This window comes from Canis lupus, chromosome 10 (genome assembly GCF_048164855.1).
Source record: "Canis lupus baileyi chromosome 10, mCanLup2.hap1, whole genome shotgun sequence".
In the NCBI taxonomy this organism is placed as follows: domain Eukaryota; kingdom Metazoa; phylum Chordata; class Mammalia; order Carnivora; family Canidae; genus Canis; species Canis lupus.
Genome location: NC_132847.1, coordinates 9,613,304 through 9,632,443, shown reverse-complemented (window position 1 = coordinate 9,632,443; position 19,140 = coordinate 9,613,304). Strand labels below are relative to the sequence as shown.

General features: G+C 40.6%; 1 protein-coding gene across 5 annotated transcripts in view; it reads right to left on the bottom strand.

Moving 5' to 3' along the window:
* Positions 1-16,704, bottom strand: part of HSD17B4 (hydroxysteroid 17-beta dehydrogenase 4) — a 93,460-nt gene extending 76,756 nt beyond the window's left edge. The window contains exons 1-5 of one of the 5 annotated variants that reach the window (XM_072840642.1): positions 15,955-16,224; positions 11,823-11,876; positions 11,023-11,069; positions 3,791-3,901; positions 1,528-1,587 (exon numbers count right to left, since the gene is read on the bottom strand). Coding sequence is in view for 2 of the 5 variants with exons in the window: in XM_072840639.1 (XP_072696740.1) it covers positions 1,528-1,587; positions 3,791-3,901; positions 11,823-11,876; positions 12,416-12,548 (358 nt within the window). In the remaining 3 variants the exon portion in view is untranslated. Of the gene's footprint in view, positions 1-1,527; positions 1,588-3,790; positions 3,902-11,022; positions 11,070-11,822; positions 11,877-12,415; positions 12,561-15,954; positions 16,225-16,539 lie in introns of those variants that run through there. The other 4 variants (XM_072840640.1, XM_072840641.1, XM_072840643.1 and 1 more) reach the window with 4 other exon arrangements.
* Between the last annotated feature and the right edge of the window lie 2,436 nt (positions 16,705-19,140).

The following is a 19,140-nucleotide window of genomic DNA, read 5'->3' as shown; positions in this document are numbered from 1 at the left end:
TCAAGTCACAAACATAAAAGCAAGTATATTAATTTGCATTGGCTTACAACTCATATTTCTTTCAAAATTTGGCTTTTTCTCCCTCATGGAAAAGTAAATAATAATAGCAAAACAGTGCTATCAGAACAAAATTCTATAAAATTTTTGCTATCAGAGAAAAAAAAAACAAAAGCAAACAACAACAACAAAAAAACCCTCTGATTCACAAGTTTCTCATCATGTCAGGGCTTTCCTCTCAAACTTACATATGTAAATATTTCCACCTCCACCTTCTGCCAAAATTCTATTTATATAATCAGCTGTTGCTCAACTCTTAGGTTCTTAGCATTCACTGGTAACCATAAGCCACATTTAACCTCAGAATTCACTCAGAAAGTTAAAAGTATAAAAGATTTTTCTTTGCCACTCAAGCATCAAAATTCCAGGAAGGAAACTATTTTTAGAAACTGATGGCCTGGGATCCCTGGGTGGCGCAGCAGTTTGGCGCCTGCCTTTGGCCCAGGGCACGATCTTGGAGACCCGGGATCGAATCCCACATCAGGCTCCCGGTGCATGGAGCCTGCTTCTCCCTCTGCCCCCCGCCCCCCCTCTCTCTCTATCTGTGTGACTATCATAAATAAATTTTTAAAAAAAATTTTTTTTAAAAAAAGAAACTGATGGCCTTTCTTAATACATAACTGTATTCTTACTATTAAAAAAAAAAAACAATGTTTTTTAAGGTTCAACCATTATCTTGTGGCTGTTCTTACCCTATAACTTCGTATCTTTGTGACCTTTATCCCTCTGTCAAATGAACAAGTCCCTTATAAGCTCAACACAGCATAACCAGAAAAACAAATCTACTAGACAAAATAAAGGGGGGGAGAGCACATTCAAATTATAAAAATTAATGTTTTCCAGAATGTAAACATGTTGGGCTTCTCTGCAGGAATGTTTCCCTGTAGTAGCTCAATAATCTTTTACTAAGAACATGTGGAACTAAACCAGAAAGATTATCTAGAGAGGAATAAACTAAACAACACATTTGAAATCCTTCTCAAAACTAAAGATTTTTATTTTAATTTATAAAATAACTAATTAATTAATTATTAACTAATTCACAAGATACTGAATCCTTATGATTTAAATCATAATTATCTAAAAGATTCCATGGGGTCCTCTATTGCCAAAATATTTATTTTATAAACATATTTGGGGCATAATTCAATTATCACGTATAAGAAACTTAGAAAATGCTTATAACTTTCTTAAAGTTTTTAAGACCAAAAAAACGTAAAACAAACTCAACATAGTTTTGCATAAAAAATGCCACCTCAAGCCTTTTATGGAATGAGGTAAGGAATGTAAAAAAATTAGTTTGCAAAATCAAAAAAACTAAATCAAAAAACTTGGCTATGTAAAATGAATAAAGAAAAACTTGCTTATAAAGAAAAAAGGAATTTTTTATAAACAAAAATAAAATCAAAAACACTTTATTAGGAAGGTAGGAGCTCCTCTGTTAATGCCATAAACACAAAGAAACATCACCTATTCTTCCAAAAGCTTCTAGTGCTGTCCGTACAATCTTCTCTCCTGCTTCCACTGAATCTGGAGGAATGGAAAATTAGTATGAAACATCAGTAATATCCCTCACAAAAAACTTCTAAACTCTGTGGAGCACAGTACATGACAGATACTATTCACTCAACAGATTTCCACAAAAATAAATTTATATTGCAGGCACATAACAAATCAAAATATAGATGATTTAATGTTACAAAGGAAATGCAGCCCCTAAAACAATTCTTGAACTTAAAAAAAGGGGGGGGGGGAATAAAAAATATTTTGACAAATACTATCTCTAAAATACAACTTTCTGTGAGGATGGAAATGTCTTATTTCCATCATAATATAGTAGTCACTATACACGAGTGTCCACTGAGCCCTTGAGATGTGACTAGTATGACAGACAAACTGAGTATTTAATTTTGTTTAATTTGTATTTAATTTTATAGTCACATTAGCATTTCCCTTTAAAGATGCTAATCAGAATTTACAAGGAAGGAAAGGGGGTACATGTTTAATTTGAAAAAGCAAGTTCAATGCTATATAACTACATACGGAAATAAACCTACTGTTTGTACAATACTAAGTACAAAAAGTAAAGCTCCACAAAACAGAGTGGCTTTCTTATCTTCTACTCATCAGCCCAGGGGAAGGGCTCATATCCCCAGAGTTGTGTGTCAAATGGCCAGGTATCAACATCCCACTGCCTCTCTCTGTTCTGTACAATCAGTGGGGGAGGAGCCAGGAAACATACTCCCTCTTCCTTGAGATCCATAAAGTCCTGAGATAGATCTGCCAAAAATAGACACCCATCTAAAGAACAGAGGAGGAGGAGAAGCCTGCAGATGCAGGCAAATCTTAGGAGCAGAGTGCAGATGAAAGAGAGCTGGCATATCCAGGTAAGCCGTGGGAACTGCCTGCTGCAGGCTGACCCAGTCATTCAGATTCCTTGACATGAACCTGCTCAGCCCCTCTAATGGTTATGCAAGCCTTTAATTATTTGTATTAAAACCTTCACACTTGGAAACCTACAGGGAGGGGTACCTGAGTGGTTCAGTTGATATCTGCCTTTGGTTAAGCATCTGCCTTAGGCTCAGGTCATGATCCCAGGGCCTGGGAGAGAGTCCCCACATCAGGCTCCCTGCTCAGCAGGGAATCTGCCTCTCCCTTTGCCCCTCACCTCACCCCTCATGAGCACACCCACACATACTCAAGTGCTCTCTCCCTCTCTCAAAACTACATAAATAAGATCTTAAAAAAAAAAAAAAGGAAACCTACAGGAGGTTTTCCTAACTGCATCTGGATTGATTGATACGGATTGCATATCAGAACTGGGGGGATAGGAAGGGGGAGAGTCTGGAATTGTTATCATTATAAAATAAATTTAACTCCAGAATTTTTTTTAAAAAGTTGAAAATATTTTTTGTAGCTCTTCAGTAAGAAGATACTAAAATATCTGTCTCATTATTCCCTAGAACCTCAAAACAAATCATATCCTATTTCCTTTCCTTTAAAATGTCAAGATCAAGTGACTGGCAATCTAATTTTACCACTGGCTAATAAAAACAATCTAATTTGCAGAAAAGTCAGTAAGCACTTACTTTTTAAAGTGGATCTATTTGAGAAGGTTCCTTACAGATACTATTAGAATCAATATATCAAATGCTGTTTTCCTTGTGGTTTACTTTTTAATGCCTAACTTTGATTCTTAGGTTTTTACAAAGGTAAGAAAGTTACATACAACAATGATTACTTGTGCAAAAGGGAACTCGGTGGTTGGATACAAAAGGGCATTTTACTTCCTACACTCTAATACTTCAAGGATTTCTCTACAACTATTTTTTAAAAGAAGAATCTAATGTTATTCTGTAGAAATACCTAAAACCTTTTAGCTAAAATGGGTTTTTCAAGAACAAGAGCATATTCATAGTCACATCATTAATAATCATTAAGAATTTACTGATTTTATCATAAAATAATTTACTGATTTTATTAATAAAATGTTAAGTAAACAACAGGCTGAAAGTTAAGACTTGTGAAATTATCTATATCAAAAGTTCTTAAAAACCTCATATATTATATAAAATAGCCAAACAGATTGGGCTGACCCAGTGAAAATCTAATCTCATACTCACACTGGAATGCTGAGACATTTGCTCAATGATCACTAACGTGAGCAATAGCGAGCGACAGCAGTAGCTGAAGGAAAATGGAAGAAACAGTATAGCTCTTTCAAATATCATACCATAGTTGGCCACAGCTTTTCCGCCTTTACTTCGTATTTCTTCAACAACCTTATCGGCAGCTGCAAAGGAGCCTTTACCCAATCCCTTAAAGTCTCCTCCTAAATCATTCACTGCAATGCAAAAACAAACAAGAACTCATTTCCAAGCCTCAAAATACAAATTGGAAATAAAAGCCCATTGTAACTGTATTCTGTTATCTCAATTCCTTCCTACGCTGTACCCGTCTTATGAAACATGCCAGAAGACAGATACCTTCAAACCTGCCTCTTTGTTTAGAGTGAGAGATGAAGCAACAAATATACTGAAACACAGATTCAGGTCATGAGATTAACTTTGCAATGCTTTTCTTTTTTGAAAAGAAAAAACATGATTCGACCCACTTTCAGTAAAAGGAAGAAAAATATTCATAAAGCCTAGTGTATCAGGGTCTACAATAAAAGTAATAAAACTTATCTGTTAAAAGAGATCAGAAACTACATACAGAACTCATATGTGTTCAGCCGCTAATTGATACCATGACTCCACTGTTAGATGTTTTAACAACGAACCATACTTACCACACATCTCACAGTATTCCATTACACAGATACAAACCTGAATCGAGCATTTACTATTTGCAGGAAAATCTACATAGGAAGATGGCACCTGTCCTCAAAGACCTTTTCTCATCTACTCAAAGTTAAGTATGGGATGGCTATAATAATCCATGGATGTAACAACAAGTATATAAAGGCCAACAGAACTAAATAATGGGGACAAATAATAAAGTTAGTGTATGTCACAACTGAAGGTAAAATTTACAAAATAACATGCAAAAACTAATGAGAAGATACATAGATCAATAACAAATAACCTGAAAAAAACAAATTAATAAAAACACTTGAGACAAAGAAACAATTTACATTGCAAAATGAACATCTGGGGAGTAATTACATAAATTTTGAGGAACGACAATAAAAAAATTACTAATTAATAAATGACAAGGTGAAAAAATAAAAAATAAAAATAAAAAAATAAATGACAAGGTGTTACATACTAAAATTGAGAGCCTTTTAATATTACCAAAGGGATGGATGCCACATCTGGAAAAAAACAAACACGATTTTTTTTCTTTTAAAGAACGTCTCTCTCCCTCTTTCTCTCTCTTCCCGCACACCCACCCCCCCCCCTTTTTTTGATTCAGGTTAAGGCTGGATAGGGTTGGGTGGTTAAAGATAAGAGAATGAGACAGGGAAAAAGCCAATGCCTAACCACAATGAAAATCAGCTAAGTGAAATGTGTTTTCATATAGCTTTTTTAAGTAAAAAGGGTTTCTCGAAATGTGGACTGGAATATATTTTTCAAACAATGTAGTCTTATTGTCTTATTGCAAATAAAAACTAGTATGAAGATACAAAGTAATGGAAAGAGGCTGACATTATCCCTCAAGAAATGAAAAAAGATTCTCAAGACTGAATTCCTATTAATCGTTAATTTCCATGCAATTACTCAAATGACAAGAAACAACCAGTAAAAAACATCAGGAGTTTAAGACATGCAGATCACATTCTTTTAAGAGCCTTTTTAACTAAGTAAGGGAAAGTTAAAAAGCAAATTGGCCAATGGCATTTTTAATAAAGAATTGCTCTATTGTGCAACAGAACACTACCCTCAAGTGGAAATTGTTCAAAGTGCAACCAAACAAGTAAGCAATGAAGCCAGAATAATTTACTGAGATCAGTGCCATGCAGCTAAACAGCAAAACAGATTTATTGAAGTCTATACATTAGTATGTACTAAATTAACACTGACCCCATTCATCATGCCACTGTCATCAGACCTAAATCACAGGCTTATCACCTGAACTAGAACACTTTTCTGGCTACATGGTCAAAGCCTGGGATAGCAACAATGTGAAAAGACTTCTGCAATTAAACACAAAGAAAAATATATTCATACTATGTGACACTGTTACCATTAAATGTATGGCTAAAATTGTAAGGAGTAATAATAATAAATAAATTTTAAACATATCATTAGTAGCTTATATTAGTATGTGCCATACTTCTCATTTTCAAAGAACTATTGGGTACACTGCAGCCTTTGATCCCCACAGAGATTTAAAAATTGGCAGGAACACCTGTTCTAGTTTCGTAGATGAAGAAAGTCAGGAAGAGTTAGGTAACTTGCCCCAGGCTCCCAAGGCTGTCTAAAACAGCAAAATCTGGACTAGAACCCGGACCCAACCGCAATGCTACTCTGTTCCTCTAATGCTGTTAACAAGTTTCTTGTATCCTAAAAAGAACGTAATTTTTTCCACTAAACAAAAAGGGAACAACACAGAGTTGCCATTACTATCTTCAACTTTGGGTTGAAAGATACAATCACCCTAGTCATCAGCAATCTTCTCCAGAGTGGCCATAAATGTATCTAAATATTTGAAGGACCACAAAATGCAGTGGCAGTTTAGACAGCAGTGTCTTAAATTAGGTTCCTGTCCCTGATTTTCCTTGTCTAAACAACAAGATGGCATCAAAGGTATCTTCACTGAGAGAAAAAAATGAAAATAAGAAACTGGTCATCTAGAGTTCAGTCCTTGGACCTCTTCTCCTGTTCATCTATACTCATCACTCAGGTAATCTGATCCAGTCTCCTGGCTTCAAATACCACCTATAAAACTGAGAAGATTCAGATTTATATAGTTCCAACCTGTCCCCCAAATACAGAGTCTTTCTTGTACCCCACTTCCTACTTAGTATCTCCATCTGAAAGTCTAGCAGGAACATCTCGCCAACGATTTGGCCCTCCTGTGGTCTTTCCTGTCTCAGTAAATAGACTATCTTCCTCCTTCCCTTGCAAACTATATCAGCAAATCCTGCCATATCTACCTTCAAAATATACCTAGTTTAACCTCTGCACCACCTTCACCCCATGACCTACTTAAATCACCACCATCTCTTATGTGGATTATTGCTAACATCTTGATAAGACTCTCTGCTTCCACTTCTCTTTCTAAATGGAAAAATCCCAAGGGTGTACAAGAAGAGTTAATAGTATAAAAGGCCCAATGACCTCTTCATCCATCTCCACTTCCACTCTTGCTTCCTCACAATCATTCTCTACATAGCAATCAGAACCATCCATTTAAAACTTAAATCAGGTTATGCTGCTCCTCTGTTTACTCAAAAATGGCTTCCCATCTCCATCAGAGTAGAAGCCAGGCCTGACTCAGAATGAACAATCTTACGCAACCTGGCCTTCTGTGACCTCTGCTCTCATCTCAGTTTTGTTCCAGTTGATGACCTTGCTCCAGCTGCAGGGACCCTCTGGCTGACCCTGAACACCTGAGCCTCCTCCTGCCTCAAGACTGAGGCATAGCTAGCTGTGGCCCCTGTCACCATTCCTGGGCCCCAAACCTTTTCAGGGCACAATCCTGCCCTGCCTACATGTCCTTCCTTGGAGTTCTCTTCCAGCCCATTCATTCTGATTGTTTTATTGGATATATTTTTACATATCTATTTATTGTTTCCCCACCGCCCTCCACTAGAAGGTAAGCTCTGTGAAAACAGGGACCCCACTTGTTTTGTTTCCCACTCCACTCCCTCAGCTGCTAGAAAAATGTTTGCTACATGACAAGCACCCAATAAATAACTGTTGGATGAATAACTGAGTCCATACAATGCTGTCTATTACCTGTATGAATTATTTTTAGGTTTTATATCATTTTAAAATGCTAAATGGCTAGAGCTATTCTCTAGCTATCTTTAAAGGCTGTCGCCTAAAATCTGGGTTAGCAATAGTAATTGGAAGCATCTGGGGAAGATGTGGGCATTGTACATAGAGCTCATTTATTATTATAAGCTGGAATCCACATGTGCTTTCATTCATATAACTTATTTGCTTAAGCAGCACATATGTCTTTTTTTTCCCTTTATTTACTTACTTATTTTATCTAAATTCTAGGTAGTTGACGTACAGTTCAATGTTGGCTTCAGGAGTAGAGTTCAGTGGTTCATCATTTACATACAACACCCAGTACTCATCACAAGTGTGCTGCTTAATGCCCATCACCCATCTAACCCATCCTCAACCCATCTCCTTCCATCTACCTTCACTTTGTTCTCTATCATTAACAGTCTCTCATGATTTCCTTTTTTTCCTCTCCCATATGTCATCAATTTTGTTTCTTAAATTCTACATGAATGAAACCATATGGTATTTGTCTTCCTCTGATTGACTTACTTCACTTAGCATAATATACTCTAGCTCCATCCATATCACTGCTAATGGCGAGATTTCATTCTTTTTGAATGAATGAATTAATGGCTGAGTAGTATTCCATTCTATGTGCATGTGTGTGTGAGAGAAACTTTTTTTTTTAAGATTTTTTATTTATTCATTCATAGAGGCTCACAGAGAGAGAGAGAGGCAGAGACACAACACAGGCAGAGGGAGAAGTGGGCTCCACACAGGGAGCCCGACGCGGGACTCGATCCCCGGTCCCCAGGATCATGCCCCAGGCTGCAGGCGGCGTTAAACCACTGCTCCAAACCACTGCACCACTGGGGCTGCCCGAGAGAAACTTTTTTATCCATTTATCACTCATCACTCAATGGGCTGTTTCCACTTTGGCTATTGTTGATAATGCTGCTATAAACACTGGGGTCCATGTACTCCTTCAAATGTGTATTTTTATATTCTTTGGGTAAATACCTACTAATGCAATTGCTGGATCATAGGGTAGTTCTATTTTTAGCTTTGTGAGGAAACACCTTACTGTTCTCCAGAGAGATTACACCAGTTTCAATATGTATGTCTTGCTTGACTGATCACTAAGCACTCGGCTTACACTTGAGAAAATACATCAGTGCCTAAGGCAGGCCCTTTCCTTTGAAAATCTAGAAAAGAAACACGTTTTATATAAGGAGGCTGGGATGCCCTTGAGTGAGAAAAACCTTAGGCTTTGACACCTCCAGGTCCTCAGCACAATACCTAGCACAAGGCAGGCAGTCTCTACTATTGGCTCCATTCTTTTCCCTTTACAAAGGTCTTTAATTTGGGGGATGCCTGAGTGGCTCAGTCGGTTGAGCATCTGCCCTAGGCTCAGGTCATGATCCCAGGGTCCTGGGATTGAGCCCTACATGGGGCTCCCTGCTCAGTGGGGAGTCTGCTTCTCCCTCTCTGCCTGCCCCTCCCCACTCCCATACTCTCTCAAATAAATAAAATCTTTAAAAATGTTTTTTTAAAAAAGGCCTTTAATTTTTGAGGTCACTTAATCCCCACCATGATGCTCGAAGTTTGATAAAGGTGGCTTCTAATAGTGCCAGAGGTCACGTGATGAGGCAGCACAGCCAGGATTCCAAGCACAACCTAACTTCGAAGCCAGTGCATTTTTCCCACCAGGGTTCCCCTTCCGGCTATGAGGATCACACAGGGGTTGGAAATACGGGCTCTGGCATCAGACCACAGGAGCCTAAGAGTCATCTTTACCAGCCACTGTAAAACTGCAGCACGGAAAAGAAATTATGCCCCCCTTAAAGGGTCACGGCTTCAATGACCCAAAGGTACTACTTCTCCAGTTCGAGAATTGAAAATCTTCTGCCTTTCTGACCATCAAAAAAGAGGTTCTTCTTGCCGGACCACTTGAGTCTTCTTACCATGCCTCAAGAGAAAACTTAAAAATCAGAGACTGGCCTATGGCTCACCCATTGAGAAAAGGCTGAGCAGTTCTTATACCCTTATACCCATAATGCTTTATGTTATGGAACAGAAGACACAGCAATCATATTAACATGAAGCTAGAGAACATCTTTTGTGATGCCTGGCCAAGTGATTTCTTCTGGCCAATGAAATGTGAATGGAAGTGGCATGCTAGCACAGGACAGATTTAGGAGCCATCAAGTGGATCCACTGGTATTCCCCCACAGCAATGACCCAGACAGATGTTGCTCCTTTAGCTGGGATCCTGAAATTAGGAAGACACTTAGAGCAGAGACACAGCTGGCCACAAGCTCAAAGGTCACAAAAGCTACCCTACACCTTTGGCCCTACTTCTTCCTGAACTCTGAGCTACTCATAAAATTATCTGAGGAGTCACTTTTTCATAGACCAGATACTGTGATGTCATACCATCCCAGGTTTATTTGTTCCTCTCCTTTTTCTTACTCATGTAAAAAATATGGTGGGCAGAACAAAAATGAACAAAGGAGAAATAGTAGTGTGGTGTGATGTAAGCTGGAAGCAGGGTATCTAGTTTTAAAAAGCTAGAATAAAGGGTAGCAGTGGTTAGGGAAGGAACACAACTCACTGTTGGTCTACAAAGTTAACAGGTCACACAATAAACAGCAGTAGAAAAACATCAGTCAAAAGCTAAGCAATTTCACAGAGGTTGACTTTTCCCCTAAACCAAACTAAATCTGGCTCTTCAGCCAAGTATGACAAAATAATTTTCCAAGATACAAATCCTTCTGCCTTGCTGGACTTTACCGGCACTTGCTGCAATCCCACTTCTACGGCAATGACACAATAAACAGACACGCCGTACCTCTGTATCTTTTTGTTAGAACTCAAAAACTTCTATTCTGAATTTAATAAATTCAGTGGTAAGAGATGAAGATAGGGTAACTGATCCACACAAACACACATGGCTTTACAAAGTAAGTTTATAAACTAAGATCACATCTTAATCACAACCAGAAATAGGAATTTATTCAACCCATCTCAAAGACACACCTGTCCCTCCCCCACCAACTCCAAGAAGAGTCTATGTCAAACAACAAAAAAGATCCAATGAACAAAGTACCTCTTTGCACAAGGAAATATTCTAGATCCTTCAGGAGATACAGAAGATAAAATAGGGTCCTTGCACTTACAGAATTGAGTAGGAAAAAATGTAAATAAATAAAAATGTATAAGGTAAAAATATCACAAAACAGCAACAGAAAAAAAAGAGGAAAAAAAAAAAAAAACAGTAACAACACGGGTCTTTGATCTGACATGAACTATCTTGCGAAAATCTGGCAGCCAGGGCCTGAACTATACACCCTCTGGCTAAATAGCACAATGTCAAAATCTGTGCTTGCCACCAAGAAGCAGACTGGATTAGTAGACAGTGGATATGTCTTTAGGCAAGGAACATCCAAAGATTCTGTGTCCCTTCCATAGAGATAAGCTATATATTCCCATGGAGGGAGAAGAGTATAATTAAATGGCTGCTTTGGGTCTTCTCTAGAAAACCAGGTTGCCTGCTTACCTGGTTGTTATGCATGTCTCCATAAACAAATTTGTCTCTCTGCATTCCTTAGTAAGAGGCAAAAAAAACTGTCATTAGGAAGTCATTATAAGCCAACAATTTTACTCCAAAAAAGAGACTAATAAATATTGGCCATATCATCTGCCCTACCTACCTACCCTGCACTCAGCACTAATTCATTTATTGCCCACAAAGGCTTGGCTGCAGAAAGATCCATTCTTGTGGACACACCACATCATGCCAGGTCAAAACATTTAAATTACTAAAATATCCCACCTTGTGACCCCTCAATATAGCATCTTCCAACTGATGATCCATAATAAAATCCATGCAACTGCCCCTTCAATTAACACTTTAAATATCTGTTGTAAGAAGCTTCCAAATGAAAAAATTTGATGAAAGAGATTAAAAACAAACATGCTTTGGATTTTCTGACTCCAAACTTCTAGTCCTCAAAATGCACTTCCTATTCTTATCAATATATTTTACTTGCAGGGATTCATCTTGCACCAGCCTTCTATCTCAAAAAATTACAGCTCACAGTTTACCAAATTCAAGAATTTCCTGTTATATAATGAATGCCTGACCATCTTTATCAATTCTGTTCAGCTGCAAATTCTGTGAAACTAGTCTACTTCAAAAAGGAAGTTAGAGAGACAGCCTCAAGAAAAATTTTTGCTGGCAGAAGAAATAATTAGTGATGAAACTTGACCTTGACAAATTATGTGATGGTGGCTGACTTGTGACAATTGTACTTTATATTCCATTTACTCGTCAAAAAGAAATATTTACCAACTTACCAACAACAGATGCACCTCTTTCTGCAAATGCCAGGGCATAGGCTCGGCCCAGTCCTATAAAAAAAAAAAATCAGAAAGCTGAGCAAATGTTAGCAATTTAGTGGGGTCCATTTAAATCAACCCCTATTTTAAAATAAAAGTAACTGGCAAGAAATTACCTATATCACAATGATAAGGTCTTCACTGATACTCTCCACATCTAGCTCACCTTTTTCTACCTTACAGAGGTCAGAAAGCTTAAAACTGTATTTTCCACCTATCCTGCCTATCATTTCCTACCCCTGGCAGCTAAATAGAAGGGTAGGAAATGGGCTCCACCTTTAAATGCATTTGCATATCTGGAAGGTGGAAATGAAGCAGAAGTTAGCGTTACTGTGACTTCTGGCTGCTGCTGTTTGTAAGAAGCTGATTTTTTTTTTTAAGTTTTTTTTTTTTTTTTTTAGTCATTAGATACACAGAGAGAGGATCATCCCCTGAGCCAAAGGCAGATGCTCAACCGCTGAGCCACCCAGGTGTCCCTAGAAGCTGATCCTTGAAGCTTCCTAGGTATTAAGAAAACAGTGCTTGTAGTGACGACTTCTTGATCTAGCTACCTCTCGATAGAGCTCCAACTGGCAGCTTCCATTCTCTACGCCCTTGGTTATCCAGTGGCTGTAGCAGTTCCAACAGCATCCTCAGACGTAGCAGCTCCCCTAATGAACCAGTTCTGATTGTTTGAAAAGTCATTGCAAGAGAAAGTACCAAGGACTCAACTGCCTGTGGTGGCTGGCTGGCTGGCTGGTTGTTTATTTTTTATTTATTTTAAGCAAGCTCCATGCCCAACATGAGGCTTGGACTTATGACTCTGAGGTTAAGAGTCACATGTCACATGCTCTACCAACTGAGCCAGCCAGGCACCACCCCCCCAACTACCTATATTAAATCCCTTCTGGCTTCAAATATCTAGGGATTTCTGTATCCTGTACTGAACCTTGAATCACCAAACACAAAAAATATTTAATTCTCACTCAAAGGCACATGGTGTAAATTTGTTATCCAAAAATGTATATATATGCCTGTGTAAGTTTTAGAGGTATAGAATACCTCAGGAACAATATATAATTAAACTGGCAATTAGAGGTTGCCTCTGGGGAATAGAACCATGTGATGAGCAACCATGAGTGCAAGGCCTACTTTTATATTACTTAAATTGTTTTAACATGTATACATTTTTTTGTTTAAATTACTTGATTTAATTAGTAGTTTAAACTTAAGCTGATAAAGAAGCAAAAAAACAACAAATTGAGATGGCTAAAGTATCAGGCTCTTCCTTTCTGTTGTTGTTTTTTTTTTTTTTTTTAAGATTTTATTTATTTATTCATGAGAGACACACAGAGAGAGAGGCAGAAACACAGGCAGAGGGAGAAGCAGGCTCCCTGCAGGGAGCCCAACAGTGGGACCAGATCCCCTGGGACTCCAGGATCACACCCTGAGCCACCCAGGCGTCCCAATATCAGGCTCTTCTAAAAAGAATCCAAAATAGAAAGTTTTTCCAAAACTAAAAAAGATCACCAAATAATTTATTTTATAAGTTAATTCACTATGAATGGATAAGAGACTTCAGCCAATACAAATAACTCAGGTCTTCTCATATTTTATCAGATCAAGGCTGAAGCACTTGTTCTGACACTGTGTTTTTAAAGAAATCAAATGCATATGACCAGAAGACTGGAACACAAAATTAATGGTAAAGTAAAAAATCATCAGATGAAAGGAATGGGGTGGGTCTCTGGTAGAGAGAGAGACACCTAACTTAAATCTGAGAATTGTCTCAACTTAAAATCAAGTTATACTATTCTCTTAAAAGATAATATAAGTGATGTTCCTCTATCATAAAGACCCATATAAACTATCCACAAGTCAACAAACAAAAAGTGACAGTCTCCTTTCTTTTCCCTCCAACACCACTAGCTTATTAGCAGATTGGAAAAGGTCCTTACATGTTTTAATATGTGTTTATATAAACATTATTCAAATAGTTTACATCCATTAGTCTGCCTCCCCAACTAAACAAGAAGGTCCTCCATGGCTGAGATTGAAAACGTCACTCTTCTGCATTTCCCACAATGCCCAGCACAGCTTTACAGTCAAGATGCACAAAAAGTCAAATTCAAGAGCCTCCGTTTTGTCCTAATCTCTTAACTCATGTCTCAATTCTCACCCACATCTAAATTCACTGCCCATCACCCTTTCTCTTCCATTTCTCTCTTTTTATTTGACCGTAATTTCTTTAGCACTGTCAAATCTCAGTTGATTCATAACTCAGACTGCTTGTTCAAGGTTCTCATTGGTGGTTTACACTCCTCACTGGGTCAACAACAATGCCCCTGAGAATAGCCTCTGAGGCTATTTCACTTGCTAGCTTTACCAACCGAAGGAATTCAAATGGCTTCAACATCTCTCCCACGACTTCACAATCCACGTCTCATAACCATCTGAAATTAAAAATGGCTGGACTTCCTTCCTTCTTCCACAGCCCAGATCTTCCACTCTAACGTCTTGTCCCCAACAACCCCTTCAGTCAGCTAATCAATAAACAGCTATTACACCATTACACCACCAGTCATGGCAAAATTGTTTACATAAGGCCTGGACAATTCTGTAACTGTCCTTCCAGGTCTTCCATTAAACTAATCTATATTTCAAGCTGAACAACAGGACCTGAATAGTGCAGATATATTTCTCTTTATCTGTAGAATAGGAGTGGTTTGGAGTCAGACTCATTCGCAGACACAGGCCCAACAGGCATTCATGGACACTCTTCTGGGATGTTCAGCACTGCCTCAGTTCTGTGGGTATGGATCTCTAAATAAGAAACCCAAGACCGGAGGATCCCTGGGTGGCTCAGTGGTTTAGTGCCTGCCTTTGGCCCAGGGCGTGATCCTGGAGTCCCGGGATCAAGTCCCACGTCAGGCTCCCAGCATGGAGCCTGCTTCTCCCTCCTGCTGTGTCTCTGCCTCTCTCTCTATGTCTTGAATGAATGAATGAATGAATAAAAATAAATAAATAAATAAATAATAAAAAAGAAAAGAAACCCAAGACCTGAAGGGCAATAGTATCCATGATAGGAATCCAATTTGATTTCTAACTCCCCTTCTCAATGATGACCTAGGACTGGTTCAACTTCACTACAAAATTATATTTCTCCCTCAGATCGACAACAGCTAGGGACTGTATCATAATCCAGGCGAGGGAAAGTTTTGCAGGGCTCTATAAATGGGAGGTACTAAGTCCCTAACTGTCTACTCATAACTCATTATGATTCACAGAATCAACTGAGGAGGCTGCAAAGTGCATTTACTTAATGAAACAAAATTTTAGAGCACACTTCATTTACTAGATACTGTGTCATGAACTTTAGTTGCTGTATGTGTGTCCTGGGTCATGGTGCAAAATATATTCCACACTGAATCACTCACTGGCAGAACAGGCTTAAAGCACTGAGGGCATCACTTAATTATTTCTATCAAAAGCCAAGTGTCAACAAAATGTTTTCCAGGGGTGTCTGGGTGGCTCAGTGGATTAAGCAACCAACTCTGGATCTCAGCTCAGGTCTCAATATCAAGGTCATCACTTTAAGCCCTGCATTGGGCTCCAACCTGGGCATGGAGCCTACTTTAAAAAAAAAAAAAAAAATTCCCAAAAATATATGAGCATTTCAGGATGACTACAGCTGTAAGTATAAAATACCTGGCCACCAATTAATACTAAAGTACCTGCTGAAAGGTAGCATGAGAATCCATTCTATCGATGGAGATGTAAAGATATAAATGTATTAGGTGACAGAATCAAAAGCAAGGAAAGTCAAGACCCCTACACTTGGTGGTTGCGGAGGTCACCCACTGGTGGGAAGTAGTGCAAAACCGCACTGCAGAGCATCAATATGGGTATGAGCGGCTTTAATTTTTTTCTTTTTCAAGAACAGGGTTTTTTCACGTAACAAATCTCCAGTTTGCTTCTCCTGAAACCCAGGAAGACCAGGCCCACTGCAGCAATATCTCCGCTGGCCGGTTCCCACTGCCCCCCCCCCCCCCCTCCCGCCTCGTTCCCACCCTAACCCCTGCCCGAGCCTCATTCCCACCCTGGCACCTGCCTGACTCCGGGGGGCCTTTCCGTTTACAGCTGGAGCCGAGACTCCAGGCGAGCAGAGTGCTCGGCGGGATAAAGCAGACACACTCCAGCGGGAAGACTCATCAGACAGTCTCAAGAACTTCCCAAGGGCTTAAGGCCACCCGACCGAGGGAGAGGACCCTCATGGCCGACGGCCCAAAGCAAGAGGCGGCCGTCTCCACTCCTCTGGGGCAGGCGGGCGAGTGGACTCCTCCGCCCACTGCTCTCCCACAGCCCTCAGGGCCGGACAGAAGCCTGAGCCCGGCAAGGGCGGAGGCGACGGAGCCGAGCGCGAACTCCCCGGGCCCGCACCCGCGGCCGCACCCGCAGCCGCAGCCTGCGCCCCGGCCTCGCTCGCACGGCGCGGGCCCTGGGGAAGCCGCCACCGGGAAGCGGGCTGCAGGCGCTTCAGGGCTCCACGCCGGCCAGGCCCACCTCTCCCCGCGCCGCACGGTCGGCGCCCCGAGAGCAGCCGTTGCCCGCGCGCCTTCCCCGGGACAGACCGCGGCTCCGGGCGCGCGAGCTGGGCGGGCGCCCGCCAACCGCGCCCCGGCCTTCGCCTGCTCACCTCCCCCCGCGCCGGTCACCAGTACCACCCGCCCGTCGAATCGCAGCGGCGAGGCCATGAGTCCGGCCTGCTGCGACAGACACACACAAGCCGAGGCGCTGCACCCCGCACTGCGAGACGCGGAGGAAAAGCGGACGCGAGGGGGCGGGACGGGAGTGACCCGCCGATTTCCGGGAAGGGAAAGGACAGCGTAGTTTTCCAACTGCGCCTGCGCGGGGGTCCCTGGGAACTCTGGGAAATGTAGTCCAGGGTGCTTCCAGTAGCTATGAGACCTTCCTTAAGAGGTTTGACTTCATAGGGCTACTTTTGCTGTTAGAAGGGAGCCCATAGCCTTAAATAGCTTTCAGGTGTAGCACCGAAGAAAAAAAAAAAAAAAGCCGCCCTTTACCAATGGGTAAAGGTTTCTTAGAATGCAATCCCTGGGATCCCTGGGTGGCGCAGCAGTTTGGCGCCTGCCTTTGGCCCAGGGCGTGATCCGGGAGACCCGGGATCGAATCCCACATCGGGCTCCTGGTGCATGGAGCCTGCTTCTCCCTCTGCCTCCCTCTCTCTCTCTCTGTAACTATCATAAAAAAAAAAAAAAAAAGAATGTGATCCCTGAATCTAATGCATGAAAATCATCCAAGAACTGTCAAAAACAGACGGTCGTGAACCCTCACAGTGACCTCCCAAAGTAGAATCTCTGGGGACCAAAAAAAAAAAAAAAGCTTTTAACAAATGCTTCTAAATGATCTTTGCTTTTGAATATTGAGGAAGGTCATATGTTGTAATTCATTCATTTAACATTTATTAAGCATCTATGGGTGGTAAGCACAAGTTTACAGATGAGTAAGTTCCTCCACAGCTATTCAAAGTTATTAAAGGAAAACCTTTCATAACAATGCAGCATGATTAAACATATGACAAATCTCTACAGGTCTGCTAATAGTGGTGTGGAGAACAAGAGTAAAAGAAATGTAGAAAAAAATAAACCTTACAACCTGTAACACACTGACAAATACTGGAGGCAGGCAGAGTGACCCCGCTCAAGGAACTTAACTGCCTTAGTGTTAGTACTTGGCTAGAGGCAATTGCACTGCTGAGTATTTACCCAAAGGTTATAAAAATACACACTTGAAGAAGTGCATGCACCCTGATGTTTATAATTGTATTATCCATAATAGCCACACTATGGAAAGAGCCCAGATGCCCATGTATAGTTGAATGGGTAAAGAAGATGTGCTTTATATATATATTCTATCAATGGAGATGTAAAGAAACAAAATGAACATTCAGGAGGAGGAGAGAGAGAGGGAAACAAATCACGAGAGACTCTTAAGGATAGAAAATAAACAGGGTAGATGGTGGGAGGTGTGTGGGGGCTGGGCTAGATGGCTGATGGGTACTAAGGAGGGCACTTGTTAGGAAGTACATTGGGTATTATATGTAAATGAGGAACCACTGAGCTCTGCTCCCGAAACCAAAATTAAACTGTGTGTCAACTAACTACAATTTAAATTTAAAAAATTAAAATACTTGGCTAGAGGCAAAATGCAGTCTTAGCTTGATGTTACCCCAACCACCAGGATCCTCTAAGTCTTCTTTAACATATGAAAATCCCTTTAGAAACTTATTTTACCTATATCCCTACCCCCCAAAATATGTTAGCAATCATCTTTCCAACATATTGCCCACTGACACATCTAAAGGGTCTCCTGAAACTAATCTTAACAACAGCTAACATCTCAAAGTCCTGGAAGCCTTGCTTCCAAATTCCTTAGAGACTTATGATATTCCTAATCCCCACTCACTGAAAAGTATATAATCAGTCACTCCTCAAAATCCCAGTAGAGCTCTTTCAGCCCATGGGTCTTGTCTCCGTTGTAGAAGCTACTTTTAGGCCAAAAGGCTTGAGCAATGGAATGTAGAAAGGGCCACAGTGAGCAACCACCTAGCTGAATACAGGCAGGCCTTTCAGGTGACCCACCTCAGAATACCCATAGCCCAACTAACCAATGGGCTACTTACAACTAGGCACAGTTCCCAAAAAAGGGAAGATTCCATATGTTGCCATACCTTCTTATCTTCCCCCTTTAAAAATGCCTCCCACCCACTACCTCCTTGAAGACAGCTTCTCCTCTGCTGATCTGCCCACCATGCCTGTGCAGCATACTCAATAAACTTCTATCTCCCTTGTTCTGCCTCGAGTGAATCCTTTTACCACAGAGCCACTGGCCTCCACCTGATGGCCGCCCCACGATGGGGGGGACCCCCATCCAATGGACACACATCCCACTTTGGCACCACACCTGTGCTTTAATAAAACCACATTTTTGCCCTGAAAACATCTCAAGAATTCTCTCTTGCTGGTCTGCTCCTGGACCCCACACCCAAAACATCACATCAGTCATGCCCCCCAAAACACCCTAAACCTGCTGGGGACAAAGAAAAATTTCCAAAAGAGATGAGACACAAATAACCTTAAGTGAGCTCTGCAAATAAAGAACAGTACAGGCAATGCAAATATTAGCTAGATGGAGCTGAAGCCTGCAGGCAGTGGTAAAGCCTCAGAAATAACCAGTCCATCAGATCACGTTTAGATGTTTTCATTTAATGTAGTGC